A 21,168-nucleotide genomic window follows, 5' to 3' on the forward strand; every position below is an offset into this window, starting at 1 on the left:
CAGGCTTGATTGAGTTTATCCAGCAACGCGTTTATATTACACTTACATTGATATATTCAGGCCTTGTTTGAAATAAAAAATGCTTAATGTATGAGCTTAACGCGATGATTTGATGTCATAAAATTCTTTTTGTTTTTTTACTTTTTAAAGACATTAACTTTTTTAAATTACTGCAATAATATTAAGATTACCACAAAATGAGTTAAATGTTATTTAATGGCTTTTTTATTATTACTATAAAGGAATGTTTATTTTTTTTTATTTTTTTTTTTTAATATTAAAATTATTAAATTTAATATTTTTTAAAAAGATGTTTGATATTAACAAATTTTCTTGACATTAGCATAAATGAATTAAAATATGTTAAATTTTTAGTTTATTAAAATGATTATTTTTAAAATTTCTAATTGCGGCTTTGCAACTACAAATGATTTATTATTTAAAAAAAAATTAGCAAGTAAAAAATAAAAAAATTAATTAATGATAATTTGTTTAAAAGTTTAATAGTTTATTATTTTATTATTAAATTAAATCGCTGAATATATGGTTTATTTAAACCATTTATTCAGCGATATAATTTAATAATCGCTGCGATTTAACTTGTGTTATAAAAAAAAAGTTAAACTTACGTTTTGTGCAAACTTTTGATGCAGCCATTTATTTAAATTTTAATTTTGAGTAAAAAAAATGTTTAGGATGTAAAACTGAAAGAACAATTACGATAAAAATAAGCTGATTTTTTTTTTAAGAACAAATAAAATTTAAAAATTAAACAATATTTAGTAATATTTTTCAATAGATTTGACAGTTAAGTTAAACCCAAGCATTAACTTTAATTTTAATAAACTTAAATAAATTTTTTAAATCAAAATTAAATTATAAATTTTTTTTTGATCATAATAAAATTATATATTTTTATCAAAGTAGTTTTAAATTAAATCTTATATTATTTATCATAATTAAATTATGTTTTTATGATCTTTGCTTAAAGCTTAAAAAATCAATTATTACAAAAAAATAAGAGCAAAATTAAAATAAACTTTTAATTTTATTTAAGTTTTTTAAAAACTCAAATAAAAATAAAAAAAAATTATTATTTCAATTTATTATTTAAATAGCACTTATATCAAACATAATTGTCATTCAAACTTTTGTAACAAATATTTATAGTTGAAATTAATTCAAAAGTAAATGTGACTTTTTTTTTAAATTCTTGATATTTATGAACTTTAAGGTTGCATCTCTTTATCTTTAAGGTTCTATTTTTGGCCCTATACTTTTTTCAATTTACATTAATGATCTTCCAGATATTCTCACATCTAAGATGGTATTGTTTGCTAATGATACTACCATTTATTCTTGTCTTGATTTATGAACGGTGTAATTCAGATAAAACTCAATTTTTTTCAGCCAATCGTTATCGCAATAATTTAGATCTTCCTATATTTATGAACGGTGATGTACTCGATGAGTCACCTACTCTTCAACTTCTAGGATTAACTCTTACTTCCAATCTTTCTTGTAAACCATATATCAAATCAGTTGCAAAATTAGCATCTGCTAAGGTTGCATCTCTTTATCGAGCTCGTCACTTTCTTACTTCGGATTATATTCTCTATCTCTATAAATCTCAAATCTGGCCTTGTATGGAATATTGTTGCCATATCTAGGGCCGATCTTCTAATGATGCCCTTTCTCTTTTAGACAAGGTGCAAAGACGTGTTGTAAACATAGTTGGACCTGCTCTTGCAACCAACCTCCAACCATTATCACATCGTCGTAATGTTGCTTCTCTTTCTCTTTTCTACAAATACTATAATGGGCACTGCTCTAAAGAGCTAGAGTCTCTTGTGCCATCTACTATATTCCATTCTCGAGTTACTTGTCATTCAATTAAGTGTCATCCTTTTTCTGTGACTGTTCCTAAGTGCTCCAAAAACGCTTATTCGTCTAGTTTTTTTCCTCGAACATCAGCTCTTTGGAATTCGCTTCCTTCATCTTGCTTTCCTGACTCATATAATTTGCAATCTTTTAAGTCGTCTGTCAATCGTTATCTTGCTCTACAATTTTTATCTTTTCTCTTTCAGTAACTTCCAACTTTAATTAGTGGCTGCTTGCAGCCTTGTTGGAAGTGAAGATGTTTAAAAAAAAAAAACGACAAAAAGTAGATGTTTTCCGTGCTTGTCTTTTGAGCTTGTGTATAACATATTTCTAGCCTTTACTTTTCTTAACTACGATGTAAAATGTTCATAAAATACTAAGAATAAAATCTTTTTTAGGTTAACAAGTTTTATTGTGTATTATTTTTGATGAGTGTTTTAAAGAAACAAAGATTTTTTATGTGTAAATTTGCGTATAAATTTTTTAAAATATAGAAAGATTTTTATGTATAAAGATTACATTTAAAACATTTTTATAGAAGGTACATGTTATAAATGCACTAGCTGTGTTAGATTATAATAATTTATCTTAAAATGACATTAGAAAACACATTTGATCTGAATGTAAAATAGAATATTAATAATTTAATTTTCTTGGTTTGATACTTATAAAACACGCACACACACATCGCCCACTTGGTTGAAAAGTACCATATGTATTTGAACCTATTTGAAGTATAGCATAATTTTTTAATTATTGATTTATGAAGTCAAAAGTGCCATAGTAAGGTTGTGGTGAGTGAGACTTGAGTCATAAAAGCACTTATTTAAACATAGTGATGGAATTTATGACCTCGATCGTCGTTAAGGTGTGGCAGAACAGAACATTTTGATTGTCGCAAATGTGTAAAAGAAAAGTGTCGCAAAATGTTGCATTGTTAATTATCGAATAAGGAATAGTGTTGCAAATAAGTTTAATGAATTGTGTCGAAAGTAGACAAAGAAATAATGTTGCAAAGGAGTTTAAAGAATAGTGTCAACAGTTGCCTCATTAATAGACAATATTATAACTCATAATGAGTGGTTATGATATCATAGTATTATAACTCATAATGAGTTTTGTCTATAAGTGAGGCAGCTTTAATTGGTGATAAGTTCACATCACCAATTAAGTAATTTACTTTCTTTTCCTAAAAACTTTTTTTTATAATAGCAGATTTAAAAAAAACTATTAAATCACTCAATGCCTGAAGGTGGGAGATAACAATAACTCAAAAGTATTTTTTTTATTAATTTTGGCTATAATTTCAATCGTTGAAACCTCTTTATTGCCATCAAAAATACTCATGTCAGGCCTGATAATAAATGGCAAGTTTGTGGTTAATGTTAGCGTATTAATATTTAATTGTTAAATAAACTATGATAAATTGAAATGTTCTTTTAAATTGGATAAATTTTTTAAGTTTCACGCAAGAGAGAGTTTAAACAGGAAAAAGGTTTCAAATAAAAATGAACTTTACAATTACTGAAGATGCACGGAAGAACAGTTAATGGTATTGGATCACCAATAGAGACTACACAAAAGAAAAATCTTACAATCTTTTGCACTCTTTGGCATATGCCACTAAGGACAACGTGTCTCATTAGCTTGTTCAGCCCCCTACCCTTTTCATCCCGCCTGATCAAATGAAAGTTTGGAAACAAAAGGTATATTAAAAATAAAATATATATTCGTATTAAATGTTCTCAATAAAAAGAAAATAAATAAATATATTAAACTCACTTACACTAAATATTTAAAAAATATTTGACAACATCTTGACAACACCATGACAAAGCATTGTCAAAAATTACAGCAAAAATGTTAGATTGAACTTTTATACTTTTAAACGTAAATAATTTTTTAAATAATTGCTCATAAGATATAGTTGGTATATAGATATTGATCAAGATAAAATTTGTCAAAATGGACCCTTTTTTTCCCCTAAAGTTGCCTCAAAAGGAATATTTCCGTAGTGTGATGATTGGGGCTTTTTTTTATGCTAACTTAAAGACTGTTTATCTCCGCCAAATTTCAGCTTTATAATATTTTTGCTATTTGTGACATTATTCTGTTTTTACTATTTGCGACACTATTTTGATTTTACTATTTGCGACAATATTCCGATTTTACTATTTGCCACACTATTCTTTTTAATATTTGCCACTATTCCTATTACCATTTGCAACACTATTTTTATTACCATTTGCGACACTATTCATTAAATTCTTATGGTATATTAGGTAACATCTTTAAGATTATTGGATCATTCCTTAGCAATTATAGTGTAAAAGTTGTCCTCAATGGACAGCACGTCCTCATATCCTGTAGTTTCAGGGGCTCCTCAAGGTTCTATTTTTGGCCTTATACTTTTTTCAATTTACATTAATGATCTTCCAGATATTCTCACATCTAAGATGGTATTGTTTGCTAATGATACTACCATTTATTCTTGTCTTATAAGAAGCCAACACTCTCTGATTGCTTGGAGGGGGCATTTGAGCCTAAAGAGGATCTCACTTCTGCTACAGCATGAGGATCACAGTGGCTGGTGAACTTTAACTCAGATAAAACTCAATTTTTTTCAGCCAATCGTTATCCCAATAATCTAGATCTTCCTATATTTATGAAGGGTAATGTACTTGATAAGTCATCTACTCTTCGTCTTCTTGGATTAACTTTTACTTTCAATCTTTCTTGAAAACTCTATATCAAATCTATTACAAAATCTACTTCTATTCTAATCATCTTCATCTACTAAGATTAACTCTAATTCTTCGCATCTCTTTATCATGCTTGCCACTTTCTTACTCCTGATTCTATTCTTTATCTCTATAAATCTCAAGTCCATCCTTGTATGGAATACTGTTGCCATATCTGGGATGGATCTTCGAATGATGTCCTTTCTCTTTTAGACAAGGTGCAAAAATGCATTGAAACATAATTAGAGCTGCTCTTGCAACCAACCTCCAGCCATTATCACATTGTCGCAATGTTGCTTCTCTTTCTCTTTTCTACAAATACTAAAATGAGCACTACTCTAAAGAGCTAGCATCTCTTGTGCCATCTACTAAAACTCATTCCTTCATCTTGTTTTCCTGATTTTCCTATAATTTGCAATCTTATAAGTTGTCTGTCAAATGTTATCTTGCTCTATAAACTTCATCTTTTTTCACTCTGCCAAATTTCAACTTTATAATATTTTTACTATTTGCAACACTATATGGTTAGCAAATAACAGGATAAAGTTTTACAGTTTTAGAAAATTTTGATAACAAATAACAGGATAAAGTTTTACTGTTTTAGAAAATTTTGATAACAAATTATCAAACTTGCTACTTAATGTTATAATAAAAAAAACTCCAAACAAAATACCCAAAAAAGTGTTTTTTAAAGTTTTTTGCAAAAAATGTAAATATTATACTAATACTCATAATTACACAAAATTTCTGGAATTTTCCTGATATTTCTTAAAAAATTTTTCTGGATTTTTTCCAAATCTATATACAATATTTCTCGCTTTTTAAAATTTGACACGGTTTTTAAAATATGACCAGTATAATCCATGAATGAGGTATAGGAATGCCTTTTTTTAAATTTCTATTGGACCAGTCCAAGCTATGATCTGACCTGAGTGATGAGACTTTCTCAGAAATGGTATTGGCCTTTTTTTTAGCAGGGTGTTCAACAATATGTTAACAGTCATTAGTATTATTACTAATGACTGTTAACATATTAGAAAAGCAAAAGTGTACTATATATCTCATACTGGCACTACTGCTCATCATGTAGTGCCAGTATGAGATATATAGTATCATTCATAGTAAGCCAGAAATTCCAATTTATTGAAGTTTTTAGGACATTATTTTTTTTATACTTTTATGGTAAAATAGGCCTAGAAAATTTAATTAATAATATCAGGGTTGATCAGAAATGACATGCAATTACATGCTATGACTGAGCTTTATAATATTTTGTTGCAACAACTTGACCTTGACGTGTTATGTTTTGAGAACATTCAATAGTATGTATTTTTTCATGTATATCCAAATAAAAATTTTAAAACTTGTTAAAAGAATTTACCTCATAAACTTTTATCTTTTCTAATCTCATATAAGCCCACTCAAAGTTCACTTATATATTATAGTATAATAAACCGATAGGCTTTAGTAGATTATAAGTTTATTAAATGTATACATTATATATGTATATATTGTATAAGGGTATTTATATATATCTATAAATGTATATATTCAATAAAACATTTCACTACAATTTACAACATTACTGAATATCTTTACCTTATGTGCTTTTCAATATATCTTTACACTATATGCTTTTCAATATATCTTTACACTATAAACTTTTTGATAATTTTGAGAAGCAGAAGGTTTTCAAAGTTAGTAGATTTTATCCTCGCTCAATTGGGCTGTGTCCTGATAAAGTTTCCTGGATACGATTTTTTTTTCTTTGTGTTTTTTTAAACAGTATCATACAATTTAAAATGCAGCAAATTTTTTCTTTGTAGTTTCAATACATTGGTTGTTCAAAGTACAGTTTTGTAGTTTCAATACATTGTTTGTTCAAAATGCTTTAAACAAAGAATACTTAAGTAAAAGTATAAGGATCATTAAATCATTAACTATCAATTGTCATTAATTATCAATTGTCATTAATTCCGGTAATTGTCATTATATACAGTAGTGGTAGAGCGCATGCCTCATAAGCAAGAAGTTCTGAGTTCAATCCCCACCATGTCCCTGGTAGTACTGCTCTCAACTTGTTTCTCAACATAGCAGCCTTGTTTGTTAAGGTTAGTGTTTCAGAGTTAAGAGCGAGTTGCAACTACAGTTAAAGTAGTCTTCTCAATTGTAGTGGTCTTCTTGACCTTGGGGAGTTGAATTAATATTATACAAAAAAAAAAAAAAAATTATCAGAAAGCTCTGAATGTTTATTCCAATTCACAGCATGAAGTTACCAAATTTGTGTGCACCTTCTTCTGTTAGATCTTTTAAATAAATTGAAAGTTCCTAATTTTTTTCACATAGTTTTTGTATGACCAATTAAACAGTTTTTGATATTTGTTTGTCTGAATAGTTTTTTGAAGACTCCCCACCTATACTTTTTGTGTATTTAAAAAAATTTGAAGCATTTTACATTATATAATGCTACAAATTTTTAAAATTATTTAGATGGGGAACAACCCTTAACCGTGAAAAACGGTTGGACAGTGGTGGCGAGGAAGAAGAAGAAAAAAAGGTTTGTTTTATTTGTAGTTGGCCTAATGAATTAGTTTTCAGGAAGATAAAGTTGTTTATAAAAGATAGATTTTAACACCGAATAATTTTAAAATTCAGTAATTTTGAAAGTTTTCATCATTCTAATTTATTGTGAATTAGGAAAATATTAAAAAAGAATGTAGTCAATGTAGCAGCACTTCTTTGCAGCAGCAGGCTATAAGATAGTCGATGTATGTACTAAAGCTCCAGACGGCAGACTATTTCACAGTGTGATTTCAGAGATCTAAACATGTGTTCATAATTATATATATATAATCCCTCAGTTAATAGGCATAAAAAATAATTACTTTTTTTGCACTTGTCATAATTGCATCTGAATATAGGTTTATATGTATCTCTAATAAGTTTGTCTGGTATGGCACCCTCTTCCATAAATAAAAAATAATTATTTGAGGGTCAGGTTTAGGGTTTAAGGTTAGTTTTCTAATTAGAACAACCTGAGCCTTGTCTTAACTCTATTCGAACCAACCATAACTCTAAATGTGATCCTAAGCATGACCTTTATTACCCTAAACCTTGCCCTCACCTATTTTTTTTTTTTTTTCAATTTGTTGAAGGGTTTGTTGTTTCAGATGCAATTGTGACAAGCACAAAAAAAGCCGAATAAATTTATTCAGGCAAATTTTACGCAAATATATATATTTTTCAATCAAATAATTAGAATATTCAACCAAAAAATGTAAATGTTTATTAATGATCTGGTCTCGTTGCTGTGCAAGATAGGATTTGACTGATTAGAGTAGTGTAGCATAATTAGAATTTTAGCATAAAATATTTTATTAATTTTATAGATTAGTTGTAAACAGGTATTCTGCTAAAGAATTTCAATAAAACATTTTTTAGCCCGCTGTTCATTCATCGGTTGTGGTTACCGGAAAGCCTGTGTTGCAGTCATCAGTTAAAGAGGATGTTATCACTAAAAATAGGTAATTTAGCTCTGTTTTCTCATTTTTCCTTAATTAATTTTTGAAAATTGAAAATGTGTTGTGACTTTACTGCAAATAGACCTTTACAAATTGCAAATAGAATTTACACATGGCCAATTTCGTTAAATATAGTGCAAATTTTATTTGCCCTGCAAATGTTAGTTCTAGTTTATTTTTTTATTAAAGTTTTATTAAAGTTGTCTTTGGTTGTATTATGTTATGAAAAAATAATTTTGACTATCACTTATTAACTCAAGTTTGCTTCTTGCTATTAATCAATAAATTTATTTAGAAGACATTTTGTTATTGTTAAATTTTGTTTAGAAATCGTCGCATGTTTGGATTATTAGTTGGAACATTAAAACAGTTTAAGCGTGAGAGTCAAGTTAAAACAGAACAGGTGAAATTACATAATTAAATCTATTTATTCCTATTAAATTATATTGAATCAAAAGTTCAAGTTTTTTTGATTTTTTTGGTTGAAGGACTCAAAGCGTGAAGAAAAATTGAGTAAAGTTGAAGATCAAGTTCAGAAAGAGAAAGATAATGCTCTTATAGAAAGAAAAGAATTGTATCAATCAAGAAGAAATAAACAGCTTGAACTAAAGCAACTAGAATTTAAATTGGAAATGGCAAAATTAGTAACTAAATATATTATTTTTGTATTTTAGTTAACATATAAACAACATTTTAGCGTTAATGATTGTCACTAAAGAACATGTCAAAATTTAGATTTAAAACTTGAAAAATCTCTAAACTGCAAAGACAAATTTATTTTGCTTCATAAAATTATTTAGAGTTTAAACTTACAAAAAATAACTATTTTCTAGATATAGACCAGAAAATATTGTTTTTGATTTTTATCACTCTTTTTTCTCTTTGTGTGCTTACCAAATTAGGAACTCTGATTTTTGAATAATTAATGTGTTAAGGTTTTGTTTATTTATATTCTCTCATATTTTCTAATGGAATGGTTCATTTCCGAAACCTGTCAAGAGACTTTTTTTTTTCAAAAATAATATTATGGGTTATGAATTGCCAGCTTTAGTCACACTGTCTTACAAATAATAATAGTGGGGTATGCGATTTTGTGACGATTTGTTACGAGAGGGACTGGTCTCTGAATTTATGACAAAACATTTTTTTTTTTAATGTTTTTAATCTAAAATCTACAGAAGACTTTCTTTTAGTTAAAAGAGTATCTGACCAAACCACAATCCTCAGTTGATGTATCTACATGTTGATTGTAAAATCAACTGTGCCTAAATCTTACTTAATCGATGAGTATACTCCATTAACAGAGTAGTTACAAACTGTTACAGCCATAGGAACAGTGTGTTGCGTCTACAGTTGTAACAGTCTATGGTCCAAGTGCAGAACTTTATTTAATTGGTGCACGAAAGTGTGCAGTAAACCCTTGGTTTATTAGCCTGAAGCAAAATCCACTCGGCCACGCAAACATGACTTATTGTGAGAAAAATATATTTATAAAATAATATTTTTGCATGTTTATGAGCGACTTTTTGTGAGAATCAGACAAAGCTCAATAGTGACCCTCTTCAAAATTGCTAAGTTTTTAATATGTTGTTGCTACTTAATCTAGAAGCTCAATTCCAAAATTTTTTCAAAAAATATTATTTGGTTCTCTAGATATTAGATGTCAAAGTTTGATTAAATTTTTTGAAATATTGACCAAATGTTGTTAAAGGTATGTTTAAACTGGAAAAAAAACAACAAAGTAAATACTTTACAATGAGTATTTGACTTGATTATTGTTTATTGGCTAGTTCAGACCAAAAATTAATAAAATTGCTAAAGAAATTTTTTTTTCTTGACTAAATATCATGCTTCAAAATGTGCAAAAAATTATTTTTCTGTCATTTTTGATCTTCGTTTTCATTCAAAGCCGCAAATATCTCATAATTTTTTTTTGTTATTATAAATCTTTACCTAGTTAAGTACCTAAAAGTATAAAACACCTATAAAAAATTGACCTTAATCTACCTTATTTATAAAAAATACCTATAGGGTATTGCAATAATTCAGAAAAAATAACATATAAATAGTATAGATGTTTTCTAGGTGCTTCTATATTTATTTATAAGCGCTTGAATGCAGTATGTTTCCTTGTTACTCTATCATATTTTTTGAGTATAATTTTTTCTCCGAATATGTTTGCTGAGTATGGTTTTGAGTATTATTATTTTATATTATAATAAATCTCTTTTGGGTATTTTTAATTAGTTAAAATTTTTTAATTTTTTAAAAACTATTTGATTAAAAGCTTACAAAAAATATTACTTACGACACGTGTTGTTGTTTTGAATGGAATAATTGTGGACCGACATGTGACCTACTTCAAATGTAGATGCAATGCTAGTGATAATGGTAAACTATCAATAGGCAGCATCACAGAATTTATGAAAGACCATCACAGACCTTTCATCAACATGAAAGACCTATAAAGAGATGCACAACAGAAAAAGGCAAAGAATGATGCATATGAACAACTAGATGAAAAAACAGCATTTTGGTTGAAAGACTATTCACGGAAGATATTACTTATGAAGTTTAGAGAGGGTCAGAAGACTACTTTGGAAAAAAAGGCATAAGTATGCATATAGATGGTTTTTATACCAAAAAAACGACAAAAAGCATGTTTATCAAACAATTTTATATCGCTGCAATCAAGGTGTTTGCTCTGTTATCTGCATTGAAAAACCAGTTCTAAATCCATTTTGCCTAGATGAGCCAGATTTGGTAAATATTTTTGCAAAATCGGATAATGCTAACTATTCTGTTGAATTTATGTACAAGCTCTGCAAAAATAAGAACTTTAAACTTCTACGGTACGACTTTAATAAGCCTTGCTGTGGAAATGACCAATTCAGTAGGGAAAGTGTATCCGCTAAAACAATACTAAGAAGTTATGTATATGCTGGGAATGATATAGCAACAGCAGTAGATGTTGCAAAAGCAGTGAAATATGGTTATGGTGTGGTTAGTGTAGCAAAAATTGAGAATGTTTATTTAACTGGTCCTAAAATTCCAAATATAAGCAACTACTGCTCCTACAGTTCCAAGAAAACTACATGACTTTGTGGCGATACTATGAAATTGGAGATGGAGTTAATGTGATTTACAACAACCTTTCTGTTGAACCATTAATTGAATTGCTTGTTCCATTCACAAGCACTAAAGGAAACTTTAAGCAAAAAACCCTGAGTGGAAAAAGAAGATAAGAAATTGTGGTTTAAATACACAAAGTTTTTGCCAGGAGACTGGTTGTATTGAATCCTTTGAAACTATTATTTAGTTAGATGAGCATATGCTGACAGAACAGCACAAAAAATCTTCTTTTTTAGATAAAGTAAAAAAAGTTTATACTGAAAAGTTAAAAACAACTTTGCAAGTTCATTTTAATTCTACCACTGCATCAGTTAAGATCACGCCTACCCCAATAAACATATATTCTCAAAATTTCCATAAATTAGATTGGGCATTGCCAACAAGAAAGACTTTTTGTTTTTCCATTAAGCTGAATAAACATCTTTATGAATACTTCATAAATGGAGAAAAAACAGGAACTAAGATGTACCAGAGATGTAAACACAGTGATAAGAAAATATTTTACAGCTAATGAGTTTGTTTCAAGCCAACAAATAAAATCTTTGTTCTCTAGATGGAGTAAGCTATTGAGAAAATTGACTGCTCTGACTAATGAAGAAGACAATAGCAATGAGTTGAAAATGAAGAAGCCAAGAAATATCAAGAAGAAATACATAAACTTGCGGCCAAACTTTCTTTTATATTGTTAAAAGATAATTGGGTGGCAGTTGTTCACAAAAACCAATAGTATTCAGGAGATGTTGTAGAGGTAAAAATTTTGTATATATTGTTAAAAAAAAAACTTATAATACATAAAACTAAGTAACACTAACATTACATCAAAAACAATACTAAAACTTTATTGGTTATTTAATAAGAAATCAAGTTTCATTAATCCATAAATTTTGTGTTTAAATATTTTCAGATAACTGCAGTTGGTACTTTAATTGACAGTATGAAAAGTGTTTCATTTGGAAAAAGTTGTTATCAATGGCCTAATTGAAAGATAGCATGGTATATTTAGATGATGACATCTTATGTAAAACAAGTCCTTTAACTCCAATTAATCACCACGGTGATTACTTCTTAGCAACAAATGATTTTGAAAAAGCTAATAAACGAAGAAATGAGCTAAAAAAAAAGTTAAGTTTTATAAGAAGAAAATTATTTAAAACAACATTTTTTTATTTCAATAACTCTCAAATATGCCACACAACTATTATTCTTCTATCTGATAAATAATTAAAATATGTTTACATTATGTTTTATACAATTTTTGTAAACCCAGGGCTTTAACCATTATCATGTCTCAATCAATGCGTCAAAAGATTAGAATATCATTTTTAAGTTGATTTTGCGGCTAGGCCTTAACTTCCCCATAGGTGTTTTTATACTTTTAGATACTTAACTAGGTAAAGATTTCTAATAATAAAAAAAAATTATAGGGTGTTCGCAGCTTCGAATGAAAACAAAGATCAAAGACAACAGAAAAATTATTTTTTGCATATTTTGAAGGATGATATTTAGTCAAGGAATAAAATTTTCTTAAGCAATTTTAATTTTCGGTCTGAACTTGCCAATAAACAATAATGAGGTGAAATAATCATTGTAAAGTATTTACTTTGTTTTTGTTTTTTCGAATTTAAACATGCCTTTAACCACATTTAGTCAATTTTTAAAAAATTTAGTCAAACTTTGACATCTAATATCTAGAGAACCAATTAATGTTGTTTGAAAAAATTTTGTAATTGAGATTCTAGTATGAATAGTAACAACATATTGAAAAAGTTTTGAAAGAGGTCACTCTAAAAATTTGGTATTTTTGATTCCTACAGAAAGTTGCTCTTATATTGGAAAAATAGCTAATTAAAATTGGAACAATGTTGGATAGTGATGTTAATTTATACAATTTTACACGGAAATTTGGGTGAAATTAAAACATTTAACAGACTGAAAAGCAGTAACTAACTCAAAGAAACTAAGAAAATTATAAACATTATCATATTTAAAATTGTTTAAAAAATTTTTTTTTAGTTGAATTATCGCGTCCATGAATTTAATAAAAACAAACATTTTATAAAAAACAAATATTTTATAGATTACTTTTAACCTCATTAACTCTACACAAAAATCATCTCTATATATATACAAAGTTAAAAAAATCCCATGACAATACTTTTAATTACAATTATTTAAACAATAAAATAACATGTGACTTTCAACATGCATCTACTTGATTTCTAACATGTGCAATTCAACAACATTAAAATAAAACATGCCCTCTTGGTGAATTAACTCATAAGTCAAATCTTTGTATGAGGCTAACTGTTCATCCAGAGCGCGTTACTTACAGTTTGTTATGTTCTTGAGCACCGTTTTAAACTTGAGCGATATAATTGTTATATCTTCCTTTAGCATTTCAGTTTTATTTTTTAGTCTATAAAAAAACATTGTTGACTGATTCATTTGAACTCTGCAAGTCTGGAGTACGGTGATACAGGTGTGAAATGTGGCGTGGATATACCCAATTTGCAATTTCGACGTAAAACAACAAGGTATTTCACTTTCGTACTACACCTGGTGTCCATGTCTTGTCACATTTTGTTTCTTGAGTTAGTTTTACCCAAACATTGTCACCCTCTTTGAATTTTTTTGTTTACGCCTTTCTTGTCTGCTCTCCTCCATGTATAGACACCTGGGATGAAATAAGTTGGTTTTTTTTGAATTGCTTAGAAGGACTTTCAGTACAATTGGATGATATTGTCTTGTTGTACAGCAAGACTGCCAGAGCGATTGAACAATATGAGCGAGCGACTGTTCTTTTTATCGTTCTGTGTATGTGTTCAACTATACAGTTACCTTAAGCTTAATGGGTTGCTCCATATTCCTAATTAACATACCATTCTTCAGCAAAACTTGTTAATGTGTTGGACCGAAATTTGTTGTCCATTAGAAGACAAACTGGCTGTATAAATAAAGAAAATATTTCTTCAGGCTTTCCACCAACTTCAGTGGCTGTTTTAGTTACCAGTTTATGCCATATCATATATCTTGACAGACCACAGTCAATATTCGTGATTGATTGCAAAGTTGTAATGTTCGAGCAACACCAAAATGACCAATTGAATGAATTTTCCATATATCTTTTTGTTTAAGTAACCCAGCTTAACACACTGTTCTCCACTATTTTTGATGGATTTGTGAGAGCCGATTGGCCAAATTTATTTCAGATGGAGCCCATTGTACTGCGATCTAAATATCTTTTGCCACTTCCTTGATAGTATTCAACAGTCGTTATTTATTCAATTCAACTGTACAGGCATGCGACCACAAGCGCTTCCCGGAAAGACTTGTTATCTCGTTTGTTATCGATTATTTCAAGTTTTTGTAAAAAAAAAAAAAATTTAAATTTACCCCAAACATTATTTGTTTTTGTTTTACAATAAAAACACTTTAACTTACCTCAAACATTATTTGTTTTTGAAATACAATAGAAAACACTTTAAACTTTTTTCAAAAATCTTCACTAGTTTTAAAATTAGTTTAAAAGTGTACTTGATAGGTTTCTGAATTGATGCAATTATCTTTTCTTGTTTATTTTTTTGTTTGTTTGTTTTAAAGATTTTTTTTCTTCCTTTTTTTCTTCTAGCTTCATTTTCAGTATTAAAGAATACACCTGCAATTAAGTTTGTAAAAATATACATTTTGCTTTATCATTTTTATTAATACAATCTTTATTATTCCTGTTATCTTTACTTTTAAATTTAAAAGTTTCTTATTAAGTAATGGTATATCACCATACTCATAACAGCAGTTATTTGGTTTTATTAAATACACTAAATTAAGTTCAATCCTCTCATTCCACTGCTGATTTGTTTACTGTAATAATAGAACAGCCCTATTAGGTAGAATTGTTGAAGCAAGTCAAACTTTGTCAAAAAGTTTTTTGATAAAGTCTGACATGCTTTTTCTTTTCATAGCCTCTCTTCATGCAATGAACCTTTTCTTTCTAATTGCAGTATTAAAGTTGTCTTTGATAAACTCTTCTTCATTTTCAGTAATCTTTAGGGTATTACAAGGTTATTTCCAGGGTTCCTTGTTAACTAATCTATATTTCCTGGCACTCTTCCCTCTAAAATGGTTCTATATGCTATAAATCTCTTAATTGTTTTTTCTTTCTGCTCTCTTAACTCCCCGAAACACAAAGTTTAACAAACAAGAAAACACAAAAACAAAAAACAAAAAAAACACAAACAATGTTGCTGTGTTCTGAAGCGAGTTGAGTGTGGTATTTCCAAATGTGTTGGTTTTGAACTCTTTACCTCTCACTTTTAAAGCAAATTCCATTGCCCCACTACTTCATATGCTCTTGAGAAAAAGTTATTACTTTTTGATTGCTTAGAGCAGGCAGCTGATCTTGAATATGCTTTTTGTGACAGCTGTATTTATACTAATGGTAGAACTTATACAAGTCATTTACTTTTCATCTTCCTAATTTATCTTTCTACTGACAACTAAAAACAATCTAAATAGAACTGGAAAACTCTAATGGTTTAAGTTTATAAAGTTTTCCTCTAATGGAAAAAAATATATTCAATCCGTTGCAAATATAGCTATGTATAAATATCTGCTATGGTTGCCTCTCATTAACAGTCTTGCGATTTTTTTTATTCCTGATTACATTTTTTAACTGGTATCTGTTCCTTGTATGAAACACTGTTTTCATGTTTCCTCTAGTTCTTATAATAGTGTCTTTTCTCTTTTAGACAACATTCAAAAATACATTGAAATGTATTTTTGTAGATGAAATGTAGTTGAACTTGCTCAAGCAGCCAAGCTTAAGCTTTTTTTTTTTTGTCAAATTGTTTGCATTTGGTCACATTTTTTTACTTTTCTACTAAATTCAACTATAGTTGCTATGGTTACTTCTTAAGCAATCTTAAGCTTCGATCACAATCTTGTGTGACTTGTCAATCAACAGAGTTAAATCCTTGCATTGAAACTCATCATTTATGCTTAAAAAAATTTCATTTGTCTAATATTTTTCCTCAAACATCATGCTTTGGAATTCTTTCTACTTTTCATATTTTCTTGACTTGTACAGTTTGAATTTTTTACCAACAGTTTTTTTGCTCCTCAACTTTTTTCTCTACATCCTAGTAACTATAGTAATTTCTACTTTGTCATGTTTTATTAATAAAAATACTCACAGTATTCAAAGATGCACACTTATTGACCTTATAGTAAATATGTGTATATTTATTTTTTTAAAGAATTATATTTGTTAGATTATAGTTTTGAAATTTAAATTTTAATGTTATCAAAATTTTAGAATGTAGAACTAAAAGATCATTATTCAAAGTTTAAAGATTTTATTCAATTAAAGTCAACTCCACGTATATTTTATAAGCCTGCTACCCACAATAAAAAAACCACTGCGCTTTTGGAAGAATCGCAAAAGTTTTTGAATGGTATTATTTTTTAATTTTTACTTGTGAACATTATTGTTTTTTTATATTAGAAATATGTGTGTGCGTGTGTGTGTGTGTGTGTGTGTGTGTGTGTGTGTGTGTGTGTGTGTGTGTGTGTGTGTGTGTGTGTGTGTGAGAGAGAGAGAGAGAGAGAGAGAGAGTATATGTATATACACAATAAAGTAATAGTATTTTATTTTAAGTTTTTATACTTATACAAATAAAAATATATAATTTTAAATAACATGTGATAACTAAAAATCTGGACAAAATTAGAAATAGTATAACTTTTAAAGGGAGTCATTTTTTTTAAAAATTTAATTTAAAAAGTTTAATAACAAAAAACATCTAAGCAATAAAAATAAATAGATTTATAAGTTTTTCATGCCATGACGACGAACGGTGTCTACTCTTGTAAATGTGGTGGCAGCAAGCCGATGTACACGTTCTATGTCGATTCTTTTAATTGAAAGCTCTTTTTAAGTTTGCCTAGGTTTTCAGCTTGCCAGTTTTTGTTGTACACTAATCTCTTAAGTTCAGACCAAAAATCTTCAATTGGATGTAATTCTGGCACAGCAGGATTATGCTCTTTTGGTACAAATTCAATATTTTTTGCTTTAAGATAACTCTGTACTTTACATGAACGACCCTCGGAATAAGGAAAAATGAAGTCAACAATAATTTGCCAACCTCAATCTTTTTGAGGTCAGCAAAAATTATTTGATACAAAGGTCTAACCATAAAGCATAGAAACGAGGTCAGCAATTTTTTGCCGATCTCAAATACTTTCAGGTTGGCATTGCCGAATGCTGACCCTAATTCCGAGGGTTGCATGAATAATGCGATGAAGCAAGATCAGGCCAAAAAACAATACTGTCATTTTTATGATGTTTTTCAATGAATTTCTCCAATCTAACAAAACATTTTTTTTCATTGACTGCTTGGCCTGACGGAGCAATGTACTGCTGAGAGATTCCCTTTTATAGAGGATGCAATCCAAACAAGTAATTTTGGCTCAAATTTGTCTTTTCTTTTTAACCTTACATCATTTGATGCTGCATTTATGTCAGAAGAGTAAAATCCAGCATTTCCAGAGATATTAGTGTTGCTTAAATAAAAATACTATTCATTGTCAATAATAACAATTTTTTTTCTGAAAAATTGAAACCAACATGCGGCACTTTAAATGAACAGCTGCTTTTTGAGCCGGTGTTCTTTTTGGTGTTTTTGTTTTTTTATGATAACAAATGCTAGTTTTTTGGTGAATAATTTTGCGTATGTACGGTTGTGATACATGAAATCGTTTTGCAAGACCATGCTGTAAAATACTATCCTTTTGATCAATCAATTTTTTAAAGCGCTTTATCTCTTTTGCAGGCATCTTTATTGCTTTGCGACCACTTCCGACTTTTCTTTCTGGTCATATATTGTTTCCCTTTCTTTTAAGTATATTATAAATAGTAGATTTTGGTATGTTCTCCATTCGAAAATGATTTACAATAAAGTTTTTGTTGTCATCCGGATGCAAATCCAAAAATGCGTACACTCGTTTTCTAAGGGAGTCTTCGTTATAAGCTTTTTTTTTCATTTTTAATTATTCCTAAATAAATTATTATTTAATAAAACATTTAAAGAATTAAATTTGCAACAAATTAGAAGTGATTGCAGTTATATAAAATTTTTCCTTTGTATTTTTATATTTACACAAACTTTGTCCAGATTTTTAGTTATCACATGTTAAGATTTTTTTTTTTTAAACATCTTCGCTTCCAACAAGGCTGCAAGCAGCCACTAATTAAAGTTGGAAGTTACTGAAAGAGAAAAGATGAAGATTGTAGAGCTAGATAACGATTGACAGACAACTTAAAAGATTGCAAATTATATAAGTCAGGAAAGCAAGATGAAGGAAGCGAATTCCAAAGAGCTGATGTTCGAGGAAAAAAACTAAACGAATAAGCGTTTTTGGAGCACTTAGGAACAGTCACAGAAAAAGGATGAGACTTAATTGAATGACGAGTAACACGAGAATGAATTATAGTAGATGGCATAAGAGATGCTAGCTCTTTAGAGCAGTGCCCATTATAGTATTTGTAGAAAAGAGAAAGAGAAGCAACATTACGACGATGTGATAATGGTTAGAGGTTGGTTGCAAGAGCAGGTCCAACTATGTTTACAACGCGTTTTTGCACCTTGTCTAAAAGAGAAAGGGCATCATTAGAGGATCCGCCCCAGATATGGCAAGATGATAAAATAATATAAACATGGTAAATATGGTAATGTTGAATGCGGTGAGAATTCAACTTATAGTTAGTACTTTTAAAAATAAAGTTGTTTACTAAACTTTCCATGTTTTCAAGCTATTAACTTTTTTAGTTTTTCAAGATGTTGCTTTTACATGCAGTGTTACTGTAAGAAATAATAATAAAAATAGTATGAATAGCTGTTTTTGATTCACTCATTTCTAAATTTTAATTTTCTTTTATATTATTTCTTGACCAATGTAATAGCATTAAATGTAAAAAAAATTTTAAGAACAACACAATATTTTTCAATCTTGACATGTTTCGTAGTTTACATACTACATTTTCAAAAGATAAAATTACAATTAAAACTCTGAAATATAAAATCAAAATTTAAAGATGTTACAGAGAAATATATTTCTAATTTTATGTACTAAAAATGTAGTATGTAAACTATGAAACATATCAAGATTAAAAAATATTGTATTTTTCTTAAAAATATTTTCACATTTATATTATTATAATTTATTATAATATAATTTTTTATTATATTATAATTTCTTTATTAATATAATTACAAAATTTTCAGTTCATGTTCAGATGGGCTTCCAGATATGTCAACTTTGTTTTATAAGGTAACAAAGGAGGCAGTATCTGTGTGGGTGGGGTTAGGAATTATATATAAGTAGAGTGGAGAGAGGGAAAAAACTACTAGACCATTTATAACCATACGATCTACAAAAATAATTTTTTTAGCATGTTTTACTATGTTGGGAAAATATAAATAATAGTTGTTGTTGGAAGGTTTGCAAACAAACACTCTTTAGTTTATTCAGTTGATGTCAAAGTTATAGGGTTGAGAGAGGGTCATAGCCACAACTAAAGTAGCCTCCTCAACTGTAGTGGCCTACTCAGCCTTAGTGAGGTGAATTAGTATTAAAAAAAATTAACATAAAAAAAAATCTTATGAGTTTTCTAGATTTTTATTTTTATTATTATTATGATGGTGATAATGATGATGATGATTTATAGTCTTATAAATTGTTTTTTTTTAGAATCACTTGAGCAGCGTCTTAAAGAGATAGATATGTTCACAGAAGCTGATTTCTTACCTCCTACACGTAAAGCTCTTGGTAAAACTAATAAAGATCCGATTGTCATTTCAGATGCTAAGCCTGCCAATCAAAGAGATTTATTTGCAGAAGATGCAGATAACGAAGAAAGAGAAAAAGATTCTGTTGTTGACATGAAAGATGATGATGATATATTAGAAATAATTGATAAAAATCAGATTTGCGATATTGACGTTATTAAATCTGATGCCTATGATGTTGATGTTGTAAAATCTGGAAGCTTTGATGTTGTTGATGAACGAATTGTTGAACTAGCTGATCATTCAGAGGAGTCTAGAGATCAGGTAAGTATAGAGGAATAAGAAGCTTTGATTATTAAACTTTCAAAAAGTGAGTAAATATGTTCAAGGTTTTTGGTGATAAAATTTTTAAAGGTTTTTTAATCTAAGCTAGGAAGCTTTTTTGAAAGTTGGCAGTAGTGAAGATGTCTACTGTAGGTTATTTCGAATTATGGAAGACTATTTTCATTTCTTGCAAGCAACAAATTTTATATTATGATAAGTCAATTGTACTTTTACAATAAAGAATAAACTTTATTTCAAATATTTCTTTTTTTTTTATATTTTTGAAATATGTGCATACATACATAGATACATACATACATACATAGATACATGCATACATACATACATACATACATACATACATACATACATACATACATACATACATACATACATACATACATACATACATACATATATGTATGTATATATGTGTGTGTATATATATATATATATATATATATATATATATATATATATATATATATATATATATATATATATATAAAAGCAACAGTGATTAGAGTTCTGACTCCAAGAGGTCAGAGTTTGAAGTGGAGAAAAAAAAGTAATGGGAATTTGCTGAATACCATCCCGCCTAATCATTGTTATATATAGAGATTTATAAAAAGGTGGCAGGATGGTTTATACTTTAAAAAAAGGTGACGGGATGGCATCCTCCTCATTTTGAGCACTGTATATATATATATATATATATATATATATATATATATATATATATATATATATATATATTTGTGAACATTGGTTTCAGTGAATGATATA

At 28.5% G+C, this 21,168-nt stretch overlaps 1 protein-coding gene across 1 annotated transcript in view; it reads left to right on the forward strand.

Moving 5' to 3' along the window:
* The window catches only part of LOC100207301 (pinin), a 39,823-nt gene extending 19,180 nt beyond the window's left edge, over nucleotides 1-20,643 (forward strand). The window contains exons 3-8 of the mRNA XM_065804577.1: nucleotides 7,113-7,179; nucleotides 8,064-8,146; nucleotides 8,471-8,546; nucleotides 8,632-8,787; nucleotides 16,587-16,725; nucleotides 20,021-20,643. Of these exons, the coding sequence (XP_065660649.1) occupies nucleotides 7,113-7,179; nucleotides 8,064-8,146; nucleotides 8,471-8,546; nucleotides 8,632-8,787; nucleotides 16,587-16,725; nucleotides 20,021-20,400 (901 nt within the window). The 3' untranslated portion in view covers nucleotides 20,401-20,643. The remainder of the gene's footprint in view (nucleotides 1-7,112; nucleotides 7,180-8,063; nucleotides 8,147-8,470; nucleotides 8,547-8,631; nucleotides 8,788-16,586; nucleotides 16,726-20,020) is intronic.
* Nucleotides 20,644-21,168: the final 525 nt, after the last annotated feature.

Source organism: Hydra vulgaris, chromosome 09 (assembly GCF_038396675.1).
Source record: "Hydra vulgaris chromosome 09, alternate assembly HydraT2T_AEP".
In the NCBI taxonomy this organism is placed as follows: domain Eukaryota; kingdom Metazoa; phylum Cnidaria; class Hydrozoa; order Anthoathecata; family Hydridae; genus Hydra; species Hydra vulgaris.